Raw genomic sequence first — 14,299 nt, 5'->3', positions numbered from 1 at the left:
CTCCTACCACTGAGAGAGGAAGACCAACAACTCCCATTGTTTCGATGGTACAGTCTACAGCACCGCTTTATTTGGAGTTCCCCCGAGTCGCGATCAGCAACAAACTCTCTCTCACCGTAGAGAAATAGAGAGAGAGAGCAATTGTTTGAGTGTAGAGGCTTCTGACAGGCAGACCCAATCTCCTGCCAGGCCCCATCTGCCAACACCGGTGAGGAATTAAGTCCCCAGAGCTGACCAAGCCGCTCCTGGAGATATCGAAGAGCAGCCAATTGGTGAGCTCTGACAACAGGAGCCCATGGTCGTGAAGAACCATGGTTTGAGCTGCAGCTGTAGATCACGGACACTGACAGGACCCCAGCCACTTTAAAAAGGAAATGAAGGGCATTAAAGAGAAAGAAGAATTAAACTATTTCACAGATGGGCTGGGAGAGGTCGCCCTCTGACACCGATTTTGGCTCCACAGTTTCAATGAAATATTCAGCAGGCCAACAGCCTCTGCAGAGAGGGAAACCACGTCAGTGTTTCAAGCTGATTGATTATCATCAAGCTTTCAGTATCCAAAGGATTATGGCTCTTGTGAGCTATGCATAGAGCCACAGGTGCCTCAGACCCATTAATATCAGTGCACTGAGTTAATATTCTCTTTCAATTGTAGGAAAACTTCTTTACTGGGTCTAAAATTCATTTAGTTTGTCCTTGGTCAAAAATGGAAATAATGCTAGTTCAAGTGTGAAACCCTGTTCCATTATTGCTCTGCTTTCTTTAATTATAATGTCATCGCAGTAAGAAAAATAGGCACAAAAATTAAGAGATTAGAAGTTAATGTTTTGAAGAATACACCTTGAATTCCTGACGAAGGGTCTCGGCCCGAAACATCGACATCGCTTCTCCCTATAGATGCTGCCTGGCCTGCTGAGTTCCACCAGCATTTTGTGTGTGTTGCAGTTTGAATTTCCAGCGTCTGCAGATTTCCTCGTGTTTGCACCTTGAATTCTGTCATGTTTTGTAACTTCAAAGCATTAAACTGATTGGAAAGAAGACACGGGAGCCTGAGAATGGGGTCTAACGGAGTTTATTTTATGCAAGGCGTCCGTGTTTCATGTGGTAGCATGATGATGTATATAACCTGTAATGCATTACTCAGATATCACTTAAGTATTAAATACACAATAAATTCCAACAAGTCCACTTTATCAAATGCATTGGCATACAACTTGTGTCAATGTTTGAAACGCTGCCTCACCCAACATCTATCACCACAACAAAAATAGACAAGAGGGCTTACACAGCATCTGAACTATGAATGGAATGGTTTCGGGTTTGGATATGAGATTGGAGGAATTTCACTCCAGTGGCATTCTTACAGTCAAATTGGATCAGCCATGATGAAATGGCGGAGCAGGTTCGATGGGCCGGATGGCCTAATTCTGCTTCTAGATCTTATGGTCAATGCATTATGTAATGAACAAAGAATGCTTAATCAAATGATATATTTACAATATTCCTCAAATATTATTGAGATGCTAAATACACGACAGTACTTTGAAGGATCTTGGAAGGGTAGATGCAGAGAATATGATTCCTCATTTGGGATAAGTAGAGCCAGGCTTCATTGGTTAAAAGTAAAGGGTTTTCTTTTAAGATGTGGAGGAGTTGACTATTTTTCTCTAATGGTGATGACCCTTCAGTATTCTCTTTCTAATGGAATCAGTCTTTGAATATTTTGAGGATTGAGTTAGGTAGGAACTTAGAAAACAAGGGGAGGGATGCTACTAAGAATAGAAGGGAACATGGGAATAAGATTACAATCAGATCAGCCATGAATTTATTGAATGATAGAGTAGGATTGAGGGGCGGAGTGGACTGCTACTGTTCATAATGTGAACATTGACTGGTGCACGATGCTCCCTTGATCAGTTTCTGTTTCTCTTGTAAGAGAAGAATGAAAGCCTGCTGTCCCTCGGCACTTCTCGCTCTGCATTACTGATCCCACGGTTCCTCTCCCCTCAGGAGACACATTGGACAACAGTGTGGCCTCGCCCGGGACCGGGGACGATGACGACCTCGACAAGGACAAGAGACGCCAGAAGAAGAGAGGCATCTTCCCCAAGGTCGCCACAAACATCATGCGAGCCTGGCTGTTCCAGCACCTCACGGTAAGAGTGACGGCGAGGCAGCTGCCTGGACCCTAGCCCCAAATGACATGCCAGCGTCCCCCACCATTGTCCCTCACCCATCCGACAGTACATCCGGTGCCTTCTCCTGTCGGAGAGCTCAGAGTCATTCAGGAAATGTGAACAAATCCCTTGAGGAATCCTCAGAGTGTGTCATGATTCACGAGAGGCTGATGCACTTGTGCAATGGCTCAGAGAAATTCTGTTACCTGGAATTGGAATTGGATGAGCTTGGCAACTGTCCACTAGAGTTCAGATGAGTAAGTGATGACCTGATTGAAATATATCAGTTCTTGACACCCAGTCAAGGACAATCCCATTTGGAAGAATTTGGAGCAAAGAGCCTCAGTTTAAAAGTAAGGGTCACCCATTTATGACAAAATGAGTCAGGTCATTTCTGCTGGAAACCGCTGTTTTTTTTTTAAAATAACTTTTATAAGCTATTAGATGAATTAATGTAAGGCTAAAGTTGTAGTTTAATCAATTGTACTTTTGAACAGACTGATGTATTTTTCACAGCATGTGGGGGCAGAAAGCAGTATAGCAGCTAAGTTAAGGGTTTATCACCTTTCTCATTTTTCATTGGCTGAGTATCGGCATATTACCCATGTGACATAATTTGTGCAATCAGGGATTGGTTTAAGTTTAAGTTTATCTAAGGAATTACTCTTAACTCAAGTATTAAAGTTTTCAATTTTTTCAGGAGCACCATCTTCACCTCCCTTGTTTTTATTTGCCTTAGCTTCATTTCTCAGCTCTTTACTCAGCTTGCTTGGTATTTGTATATTTGTTTGCAAATGATTGTTAAGTCTATTTACCATTCTTGACTCCCAGAAGAACCTTAAGGATCAGAAAATGGCAGAGATCCAACAATTCCATTAAAGAGCCATGAATTTTAGGAACTCTGCCCCTCAAAGTGTGGTAAAAACAGCGATTTTTTTTCAGGCAATGGTAGATGGGTACGTGGGGGTTGAAAGTTATTTCAGCTCAGTAGGAATATGAGGGTAAAGTTCCAGTCAGCTCACACATCTTGCTAAATGGAGGAGCAGATTCCAGGAGCCAAGTGCTTCTGCTCTGAATCCACAATAATGCTGGAGGAACTCAGCAGGCCAGGCAGCTTCCATGGAAATGAATAAACAGTTGACGTTTCAAGCCAAAACTCTTCTTCAGGACTGACTCACTCTACTGTGAGGAAAAGAAGGAGGAAGAAAACAAAGGGAAAAGAAAAAAACACCAAAGAACAAAGAAGTTATGGTTGTCTTATGCTAAAAACTAGCTCAAACTAAACAGATAAGGGAAGTTCCATTGACAAAGGTCGGCCTAGGAAAAACCAGGTTCAATACGGTGTGGCACAGGCTGCAGAGAAACTTCTAGAAAAATACAGAAACAGCTCTACCGCAATTGCTGAAAATTCACTGAACAATTGCAAATAGGTGATTCTATATTAAAAAAAATTAAACAAACGTGAAGAAAGTTAAGCTACAATAAATAAAGTTAAACTATATGAAAAGTAACAGTTTAGACTCTAAGCCAGAACTTTTCAAGTCAAGACCCCAGGGCTATCTATATGGAACTTACACGTTCTCCCTGTGACCATGTGGCTTTCCCCAATCTCCGCCCACCTCCCCTAGTTTCCTCCCACATCCCAAAGATGTGCATGTTGATAGGTTGATAGATTGCTGTGAATTGTCTCTCGTGGCCTTGGTGAAGTCTCCATTGCAAAGACCCCACCTCTCATTTTGTCCCTGTGTCCTCTCTGCCACCTCCAAATGGATGGAGTGAAGAAGTACATCAGCCAGGATGGGTGGTGGGGGGAGGCTTGGCAGCTTCTCATTCTCCTTCTCCTGCCTCTACATAAAAGCTGTGGATCTATTTTCCAGTTCTTGTACCCTCAGTCTGCAGATGTGTGTGCGTTTTACGATCTCCCACCTGGAGCCCCAGACAAGGCAGTCAGCTGAGAAACACTGTGTCTGATTGCAATAATTAATGATGGCGAATCCTTTTTGCTGGTTCTGATGGAGCCTGGGCAAACCTACGAATGGGGATGTCTGTAAATGCATTACATTGTGAAAGGAATCAGAATCATGTTTAATATCCTCGACATATGTCGTGAAATTTGTTAACTTTGGGGAAGTAATACGATGCAATATGTGTTAATAGAGAAAAAAACTCTGAATTACTCTAAGCATATATACATTAAGTAGCTAAATAAGTGGCGCAAAAAAATAGAAATAAAAAAAGTAGTGAGGTAGGGGTCATGGGTTTCATGTCCATACAGTAATCTGATGGCAGAGGGGAAGAAGACATTCCTGAAACACTGAGTGTGTGCCTTCAGGCTCCTGTACCTCCTTCCTGATGGTAGCAATGAGATGAGGGCATAGCCTAGGTGATGGATGTCCTTAATGATGGATGCTGCCTTTTTGAGACATTGCTCCTTGAAGATACTGCAGAGGCCTGGGCCCATGATGGAGCTGACTAATTTCACAACTCTCTGCAGCTTACTTCCATCCTGTGCAGTAGCAACCCCCACCCACACCCCCCATACCAGACAGTGACACAGCCAGTCAGAATGCTCTCCATGGTACACCTGTAGAAAGTTGTGTGTGTTTTACCAAGTGACATACCAAATCTCAAACTCCTAAAGGAATATAGCCGCTGTCGTGCCTTCTTTATCAATATCCTGCATCCAAGTTTTGCCCTCGGAGGCATTGCCACCCAGGAACTTGAAATTTCTCACTCTCTCCACTTCTGTATGAGGATTGGTGTGTATTCCCTCATCCTACCCTTTCTGAAGTCCACAATCAGCCGTTCGGTCTTACTGCCAATTAGTGCAAGGTTGTTGGTGCCACACCACTCAACTAGCTGGTACATCTCACTCCTGTATGCCTTCTCATCACCATCTGAGATTCGTTCATCAATAGTTGCATCACCAGCAAATTTAGAGATGGCATTCGAGCTGTGTCTAGCCACACAGTCGTGGGTGTAGAGAGAGTAGAGCAGTGGGCTAAACACCCATCCCTGAGGAACGCCAGTGTTAATTGTCAGCGAGGTGGGGGTATTATTTCTGATCCACACAGATTAGCAGGAGCTAATCAGATGTCACTTAATCACCTGAATCATTGGACACATGTAGGAAGAAACAAATGAGATACTCGAGAAGTATAAGAAATGAAAGGGAACACTTAAGAAGGAAATCAGGAGGGCAAAAAGAAGGACAAAGGAGCAGAAGTCGGCCATTCGGCCCATCGAGTCTTCTCCGCCATTTCATCATGAGCTGATCCAATCTCCCCTTTGGTCCCATTCCCCCGCCTTCTCACCATAACCTTTCATGCCCTGACTACTCAGATACCCGTCAATCTCTGCCTGAAATACACCCAATGACTTGGCCTCCACTGCCGCCCGTGGCGACAAATTCCACAGATTCACCACCCTCTGGCTAAAAAATTGTTTTCGCATCTCCGTTCTGAATGGGCGCCCTGCAGTCCTCAAGTCATGTCCCCTCGTACTAGACTCCCCCACCATGGGAAACAACTTTGCCACATCCACTCTGTCCATGCCTTTCAACATTCGAAATGTTTCTATGAGGTCCCCCCTCATTCTTCTAAACTCCAAGGAGTACAGTCCAAGAGCGGTCAAACGTTCCTCATACGTTAACCCTCTCATTCCCGGAACCATTCTAGTGAATCTTCTCTGAACCCTCTCCAATGTCAGCACATCCTTTCTTAAATAAGGAGCCCAAAACTGCACACAGTATTCCAAGTGAGGTCTTACCAGTGCCTCATAGAGCCTCAACATCACATCCCTGCTCCTGTACTCTATTCCTCTAGAAATGGATGCCAACATTGCATTCGCCTTCTTCACCACCAACTCAACCTGGAGGTTAACCTTAAGGGTATCCTGCACGAGGACTCACAAGTCCCGTTGCATCTCAGAACTTTGAATTCTCTCCCCATTTAAATAATAGTCTGCCCATTTATTTCTTCTACCACAGCAAAGCAAAAGAACTGCAAGGGACAACATTGGCCCTCTTGAAGCTCAGAGTGGTCATCTACACATGGAGCCAAAACAGATGGAAGAGTTCTTAAATGGATTTTTTACATCTGTATTTATTTAACAACAGAGTAGGCCCTAACATTCCTTCATGCCACACTGCCCCAGCAAACCCTAACAAATCCTAATTACAGGACAATTTACATTGGCCAATTAACCTACCCAGTGTGTCTTTGGGCTGTGGGAGGAAACCAAAAAAAACCCAGGGAACTCTGGGAGACAGACATAACATCTATGAAAGTGAGGCAAAACAGCAGAGAGGTCATGGACAGAATACAGAGGAAAAGGTATTTTGTCTCTTGAGGCAAATTAGGGTGGATAAATCCACATGGCCTGACAGGGAGTTCACTCAGACCTTGTGGGAGGCAATTGCAGAGGCCTTAGCAGAGATATTTAAAACATCTTTCGAAATGGTGAGGTGTGGAAGGTATTGGAGCTAAAGTTATTCTGTTGTTTAAGAAAGGCTCTAAAAATAAACTGTAAAATTATAGGCTGCTGAGCCTGACGTCAGTAGTGGGTAAGTTATTGGAAGGTATTCTCAGGGACTGGATATATACAGTAAGTATTTGCATAGACAGAGACTGATTAGGGATAGTCAACAATGCTTTGTGCATGGTAGGTTGTGTCTAACCAACCTTGTAGAGATTTTTGAGGCAGTTACCTGGAAAGCTAACGAAGGCAAAGCAGTGAATTTTGTCTACATAGACTTTATCAAGGCCTTTGACAAGGTCCTGCAAATGAGGTTGGTTAAAAAAGTTCAGTCGCTTGGCATTCAGGATGAGGTAGTAAACTGGATTAGACATTGGATGAGCCAAAGATTGGTAGTAGATAGTTGCCTCTCTGACTGGAGGCCTGAGACAAGTGGTGAGCTGCAGAGAACTGTGCCGGGTCTGTTGTTTGTCATCTGGATGATAATATGGTAAACTGGATGGGCAAATCTGCGGATGTCACAGTGAGGTAAGGCATCCAAGCTTGCAGCGGGATCTGGGCTAGATGGAAAAATGGGCTGAGAAATGGCAGATGGAATTGAAGTTCAAAAAAAACCATACATAAACAGCCAAAGACTGACAAACAGCCAATGTGCAAAAAAAGACAAAAATAATACTGAGAGCATGAGTTGTAAGGAGTCCTTGAAAGTAAGTGCGTAGATCATAGAATCAGTTCAGTGTGGTAGTGGGTGAAATTTCTGAACTGTAACTGTTCCCGAAACCAATGAGTAGGACCTTCGCTTTCTCTGTACTTCCAGCCCAATGGCAGTAGTGGGAAGGGGACAGCGGAGGCCTTTGACGACTTCTTGTGGCAGCACTCTATGTAAATGTACTGGTTGGCATCTGCCTGTCTCGAAGGACAATGGGTGATGATCATCATCACAAGCTTGGGCGGGAGGTATGGAGATCCTGAGATGCCCAGACGTCAAGATTCCCCTCCCGGCCTCACCAGTGTCGTCCAAAGGAAAGCTGATGAAGCAATATGCTTGGCACCAGCTTGGCCGCAGGAGCTGCTGGGAGGACGTTCAATGACATCCAGCCGCCTTAAGGGCTCCACTCCGGATTTGCTGTCTGTGTTTACTCCCGTAGCCTTCGTCTCTCCCGAGGCTGCCCACAAGGCAGTGGGGGCTACTTGCCCATAGCTGGGGATCTGGTTCACGAGCACCAGGGTGTGTCTACACACCGGTGGGCCTGCGTGCTACGTGTGCAGGGGCCAGACCTCCTCCCTGTCCCCTGTAGTTCACCCCGGGTCCGAAAGGAGTTTGGTTTCCGAGTGTCGCCAGCGAGGAGGCACTACGTGAGGCTTGCTGTCGGAGAGGCTGTGTACTGGCAGGGAGAGACCTACACATTCGGCATTCCTTTTTGCGAGACTGCTAGCTGGCGTTGGAAGCTGCAAGTGAGAGTGACAGGCACTATCCATTGCACTACCACACTGGACGCGTCACAGCAACCATTTTGACACCAAGTGTACTCAAGGCTGGGCAATTACATATAGTCTCTGGGTAAGGAGAAGGAAGGTGGGGGAGGGGGATTCTTCCTCACATTCACACGCAGAGGAATTCTCTGCCAGAGTCCTGATGGGCAATCCAGCAGGCGAAAGGACTCCATGGGAATCATAGTGTCAAACAGCATGCAAATAGGCCCTACAGTCCATGAGTCTACAATGACCATCAAGAACACATTCACACCAGGGATCCCTGACCTGGGGTCCACTTGCTTAATAGCATTGGTCCATCACATAAAGAATTCCTGACTTACACTATTCAATAGCTCAATAGTTCCATTTAATATCAGAGAATGTATACAGGATGCAACCTGAAATTCTTACTCTTCACAGACACCCTCGAAACAGAAGGAAAAAATCCCAAAGAATGAATGACAGAAAAAAGATGAATAAACCCTCGACCCCTCTCCCACACACGAGCAGCATCAATCCTCCCCCTACTTATTCCAGCAGAAAGCATCAGCACCCCCACCACCCACCAAGCCAGCAACAGCAAAGCCCCCAGAGAGAGACCATCAAAAACTAACTGCTCACTCCAATGTTTCAACATCACACGGGCTTCCCCTCTCTCTCACTAACAAGGGAGAGACAGATGTTGCTCCTTCCACAGCAACAGGGGAGACGACATTCGCTATTCTGATTTTACAGCTTTTTATTTCGAGTTCTCCAGTTTGAGAATCGGCAAATGGATTACCAAGTGCAGAGCCTGCCAACAGCATGGTATCTTCAACATTCCAGCTCCTGCTGCACTTCAGTACACGGCACCAGCGAGAATTTGTTTATTCTTCTCACACCCCCATCAACTCTGCTGACTCTGCCCCTCACCTACCTTTTACTGAGTAACTTGCTGCCCGTTACACCATTGGCATTTAGGGCACCAGTGAAGGTCCTCTATCTCTGGCGGTGTTTGGGGCTTTCTTCATCATGTCAGTAGCTTCCTCTCAGTTTTCACTGCTGTCAGTCGTACAGTCCCGGGTGGAGACTCAGGAACCCCTGAACCTGGAGGACCGGTGGACCACTCTTCAACTGGCCTCTGCCCTTTGACCTGTTTGGCATGGACGACCCTCCCAAGAGACAAAACATGAAGCCCTGACTCCAGCCAAGATAGCTTTCTGGGTCATTAAGGCACGCAAGCCTCCGAACCCTACAACAAGGTTGCAGTCCTCCTGGGGCAGGGGTGCAATTTTCAGCACTCAATTATTCTCCTAGACAGTATATATTTGGAGTGTGGCAGGAATTATGAGCACCTGGGGCGGGGGGTGGGGTCCCACATGGTCACATGGAGAACCTACAGACATCACACTGACGGTGCCTAGGATCGAACCGAGGTTTCTGGAGATGTAAGGCAGCAGCTTTTCTCGCCTTGCCAGCACATAATGGAGGTTGTGAGGACTGGGCGGAAAAGAGCATCAGCCACAATGTTATTGAAAAGTGGAGGGGGCAAGAGGTCCTTGGTTATCAGATGCTTTGGCAATTTTTTAAACTTTAATGTTCTTAACCTACAACTTGACATCAACCTAGAGACTGCTGTCCGCCGAGTCACGTACGTAAAGACCCAGGTTTATCCAGGGAACTGTGTCAAGAGTCGGCCTGTATCTACAGGCCCCAATTCCTTCAGGAAATTATGCAAATATTCAGAATTTGCTTTTGAAGTCAGGCTCTTTCTGCAAGAACTTCTGAAAGAGGGCGAGTGGGAGAATGAATGATATGCATCAAAATTGTTTTAAAAGATGCGATTTTGTTTCACATCGAGACCTGGAAGCCCCCATCTTCTGTCAAAGGGCCGCGATTAATCACTCAGTGCTAGCATCTCGAGGACACTTTTGTCCTTTTTCCGGGTTCATATTAGGTCACAGCTGTCACTATCCCAGCAGGCCTGTTTGTTATGTGGTTATTTGCATTTCGAAACAGGGGAAAGAGCAGTGTGATTCAGTAACCCATGGCAACCCCCTGGGGCCTATCCTGCTGTCAGGCCTAGGAGTATGGACAGAGGCCTGTGCTTTCTACAGGCCCCATCCGTCACCCTGCTGTCAAACGTTCATGACACAAGCCTTAGTGTGAGAGACTCTGGGACCCAGGGCTCATCCATCATTTGCCTGTCAGATAAGAAACAGAGAGGGCACCAAACCCATGGCCTGTAAAAGGCCAGCCCACAGCACTTTTTTCTCCCAGAATGAAATGGATCATAATGGTATCTGCCATCTGTTGTCACTGACCAAAAGCTGCCCAAGAAAAGAGAGACACATTCAGTGTCTAATTGGATGGAGAAGTTGTGATCTTTTGTGACTTAGAGATTCTGGCTTTGAGGTTTTAAAAAAAAAGCTTCAGCTTTTTGTCAAGTTTTATGTGTTCTGATCCAATCTCATACCTAAACTTAGGTTTTATTCACTTAATAAATTAACCAGGTTTGAAATGTTGAAACCACTAACAAGAGAATGGACAAACATTTACCTAACACCTCTTTTAATCTCAATGAGTTCCAACAAACTTGGGAGGATTGAAGTACTTTTGAAGTGACTGTCACACCTGGTGCACAGCAAGGTCCCACAAACGTCTTTTTTAAAAAAACCAGATGATCTGCTTCCGTCTGTTGGTTAAGAGATTGCTTTTGGTCAGGCCCCAGGGGAGGACTGGCTGCTATTCTTTAAACTATCGGCCATGGGATAACAGCTCGTCCAAGTGGCTTTTCCTTCGACGTTGCCGTGGCCCCTCTGCGCTGCGTCTACTGAAAATACACGGTCAAACGCTGGAGTGGGGCTTGAACCCATGACCTTGCGACCTAGAGAGTGCAATCCAAGGAGCTGCGGGGGGGGGGGGGGGTGGTGGTTGACAACCCGATTAGATTGCTGCTGCCCTCGTCTGTGGCGGTCACTCCACGATGTCCACATGCACCTCAGAACCAACAGAGTACGGAGTGTGCCGGTCCTGGACACTGACTCCCCTGCAGCCGGTGCGGCCGGTGCAAAGACGGGCGTCCCGATCGAACTCGGTCAGAGGAGGGTAGGTTCAAGCAATGCTCTAGTAAGCTGAGCAGCCATATTGTCTGACGTCGGTGTGGAGGGAGTGCGGCCATGACAGGAGAAACCTGTTGATCAGCTGTTTCAGAGGGAACTTATCACCAACCAATAACTGTTTATTGATCAATATTATTTCAGTTTAAAGTGAATTTATTATCAAAGTACATATATGTCACCATAAACAATTTTCTTGCAGGCATACTCGATAAACCCACTATAGACTAATAACCATACTAGAATCAGTGAAAGACCACACCAACTTGGGTGTTCAACTAGTGTGTGAAGGACAATAAACTGAGCAAATACAAAAAAAATAATAAATAAATAAATTATAAATATCGGGAACGTGAGATGAAGAATCCTTGAAAGTGAGTCCGGAGGTTGTGGGAACAGCTCAGTGATGGGGCAAGTGAATTTGAAGGATATGGCTCACTTTTAAGGACTTTTCTTCTCATTTTCTCAATATTGCTTATTTATTTATTTACTGTAATGATTTAATTTTTTCTCTTTCTTTTTGTATTGGCACAATTTGTTGTTTTCTTTTCCACACTGGTTGTTGTCCGTTCGGTTGGGCACGGTCTTTCATTGATTCTATTGTGTTTCTTGTACTTACCGTGATTGCCCACAAGAAAGTAAATCATCGTATATCGTGACAAATACCGTATGCATCCTGATGATAGATTTACTTTGAACTTTGAACTCAGCCTCTGTCACCTCACGGAGTCAGAGTATTACAACAGAGATGCAGACTTTTCGGTCTATGAAGTCCACGGCAGCCTGCTGTTTTGCGTTGTGTCATCTACCTACACCTGGACATAGCTCTCCACACCTCTCTCATCCACGTGCCTGTTCAAACCTCTCTTAAATGTTACAATTTAAGGTGGCAGTGTGAGATGTCAGGAGGATGTTATGAGAATGCAGGGTGACTTGGACAGGTTGGGTGAGAGGGCAAATGTATGGCAGATGCAGTTTAATGTGGATAAATGTGAGGTTATCCACTTTGGTGGCAAGAACAGGAAGGCAGATTACTATCTGAATGGAGTCAAGTTAGGAAAAGGGGAAGTACAACGAGATCTAGGTGTTTTTGTACATCAGTCAATGAAAGCAAGCATGCTGGTACAGCAGGCAGTGAAGAAAGCTAATGGCATGCTGGCCTTTATAACAAGAGGAATTGAGTATAGAAGTAAAGAGGTCCTTCAGCAGCTGTACAGGGCCCTGGTGAGACCCCACCTGGAGTATTGTGTGCAGTTTTGGTCTCCAAATTTGAGGAAGGACATTCTTGCTATTGAGGGAGTGCAGCGTAGGTTCACAAGGTTAATTCCCGGAATGGCGGGACTGTCATATGTTGAAAGATTGAAGCGACTGGACTTGTATACACTGGAATTTAGAAGGATGAGAGAGGATCTGATTGAAACATATATGATTATTAAGGGATTGGACACACTGGAGGCAGGAAGCATGTTCCTGCTAATGGGTGAGTCCAGAACTAGAGGCCACAGTTTAAGAATAAGGGGTAGGCCATTTAGAACAGAGATGTGGAAAAACTTTTTCACCCAGAGAGTGGTGGATATGTGGAATGCTCTGCCCCAGAAGGCAGTGGAGGCCAAGTCTCTGGATGGATTCAGGAGAGAGTTAGATAGTGCTCTCATAGATAGTGGGGTCAAGGGATATGGGGAGAGGGCAGGAATGGGTTACTGATTGTGTATGATCAGCCATGATCACAGTGAATGGTGGTGCTGGCTAGAAGGGCCGAAAGGCCTACTACTGCACCTACTGCCTATTGTCTAATTAATCTGTGTCCAGCTCTTCTACTGGCAGCTCATTCCACACACGCTCAGCTCTCTGAGTCCCCCGGAGTCCAAGTGGTCCAAACAGTTCTACTTGATATCAGAGAATGTATATAGCGTACGACCTGAAATTCTTACTCTTCACAGACACCCTCAAAACAAGAAACGCCAAATGATGAATGATAGTAACATCAGAAACCCCTCCCACGCACAAGCAGCAGTGCAAGCATCGGCCCTCCCGCTTTCCCCCCCTTCGCACCAGCAAAAGCACCAACCCACCCCCCCCCCAAACCATGCAAGCAATAACATAAGCCCCCAAAGAGACCATTAAAACTACAGTTCATAATCCAGCACTTTGATACCTCAGGCAGGTTCTCCCTCCCCTTAAATATTTCACCTTCCGCCCTAAACTTACGACCTCCAGTTCTAGTCTCACCCAACCTGAGGGGGGAAGAGCCCCCAAGCTACCTATACCCCTCAATAGTGGGACCTTGCTCTGCACAGGTTTGGCTGCCGCAGCTGTTCCATTCCAACAGAGTGACCATGCTTCCGAGGAATATCTCAGGGTCAGGTTTCGTGTCACCGAGTGGGATGGCGTGGGATTTCGCCGGCCGCCACGTGCTCAGATATTGTAAATTAATGCAGTGGGTTAGGAGAAACCGTTGAGACTCTTAGAGCTTCCAGATGAGTGAAGTCAGAGATATTGCTGTTCTAGTTGTCTAACACCCTTGGAACGAGCCACAGACAGTTAGGTTACTCCCCTCTTCGGAGAATGTCCAGCGATGTTTAGCAGCTATTCTCCCATTCCCCACCCCTCTCTCTCCCCCCAGATCATTTTGTTGACTGTGTTTATTCTCAACTTCTCAGAAGACTGTGAAGTGAGGCGGCTCTTAAAAGATGCAGGCAGCGGGGTCTCCGGGGAGACCCAAGCCCAGCTTGTCATTTGACTGAAGAAATTTTGCCCCGGGGCTGGTTTGCAGTGATCGTTTCCATTGCTCAGCTCTGCCCCGTGCTTTGAATTCAATGATCAAGACATCCAGCTCGGTGACAGAGCTCTGGCGAGAGAGAGAGAGAGAGAGAGATGGGGGTTAAGTGAGAGTGAGAAAGAGGCAAGGAGAGGGAGGTGTTAAAGAAGAACAGAGAGAGATACAGTAGTGGGTTGGGGAGCAGAGAGAGATGAGTGGGGGGAGTTGAGTGAGAGAGTGAGAAAGAGAGTGAGAGAGAGAAATAAAAAAGCAAACAGAGGAATGGGAAGAGGAACTGAGAGAGAGGGATGAGT

General features: G+C 45.7%; 1 protein-coding gene across 9 annotated transcripts in view; it reads left to right on the top strand.

Annotated features, from left to right (window-relative positions):
• LOC132381426 (homeobox protein Meis1-like) overlaps positions 1-14,299 on the top strand; it is a 425,677-nt gene that overhangs the window by 351,710 nt on the left and 59,668 nt on the right. For all 9 annotated transcript variants that reach the window (XM_059950824.1, XM_059950828.1, XM_059950827.1 and 6 more), the window contains one exon: positions 2,011-2,156. In XM_059950824.1, the coding sequence (XP_059806807.1) occupies positions 2,011-2,156 (146 nt within the window). The remainder of the gene's footprint in view (positions 1-2,010; positions 2,157-14,299) is intronic.

This window comes from Hypanus sabinus, chromosome 26, assembly GCF_030144855.1.
Source record: "Hypanus sabinus isolate sHypSab1 chromosome 26, sHypSab1.hap1, whole genome shotgun sequence".
Taxonomy (NCBI): Eukaryota; Metazoa; Chordata; class Chondrichthyes; order Myliobatiformes; family Dasyatidae; genus Hypanus; species Hypanus sabinus.
Note: the sequence above shows the minus strand (reverse complement) of the source record. Positions and strands in the feature narration are given on the sequence as shown.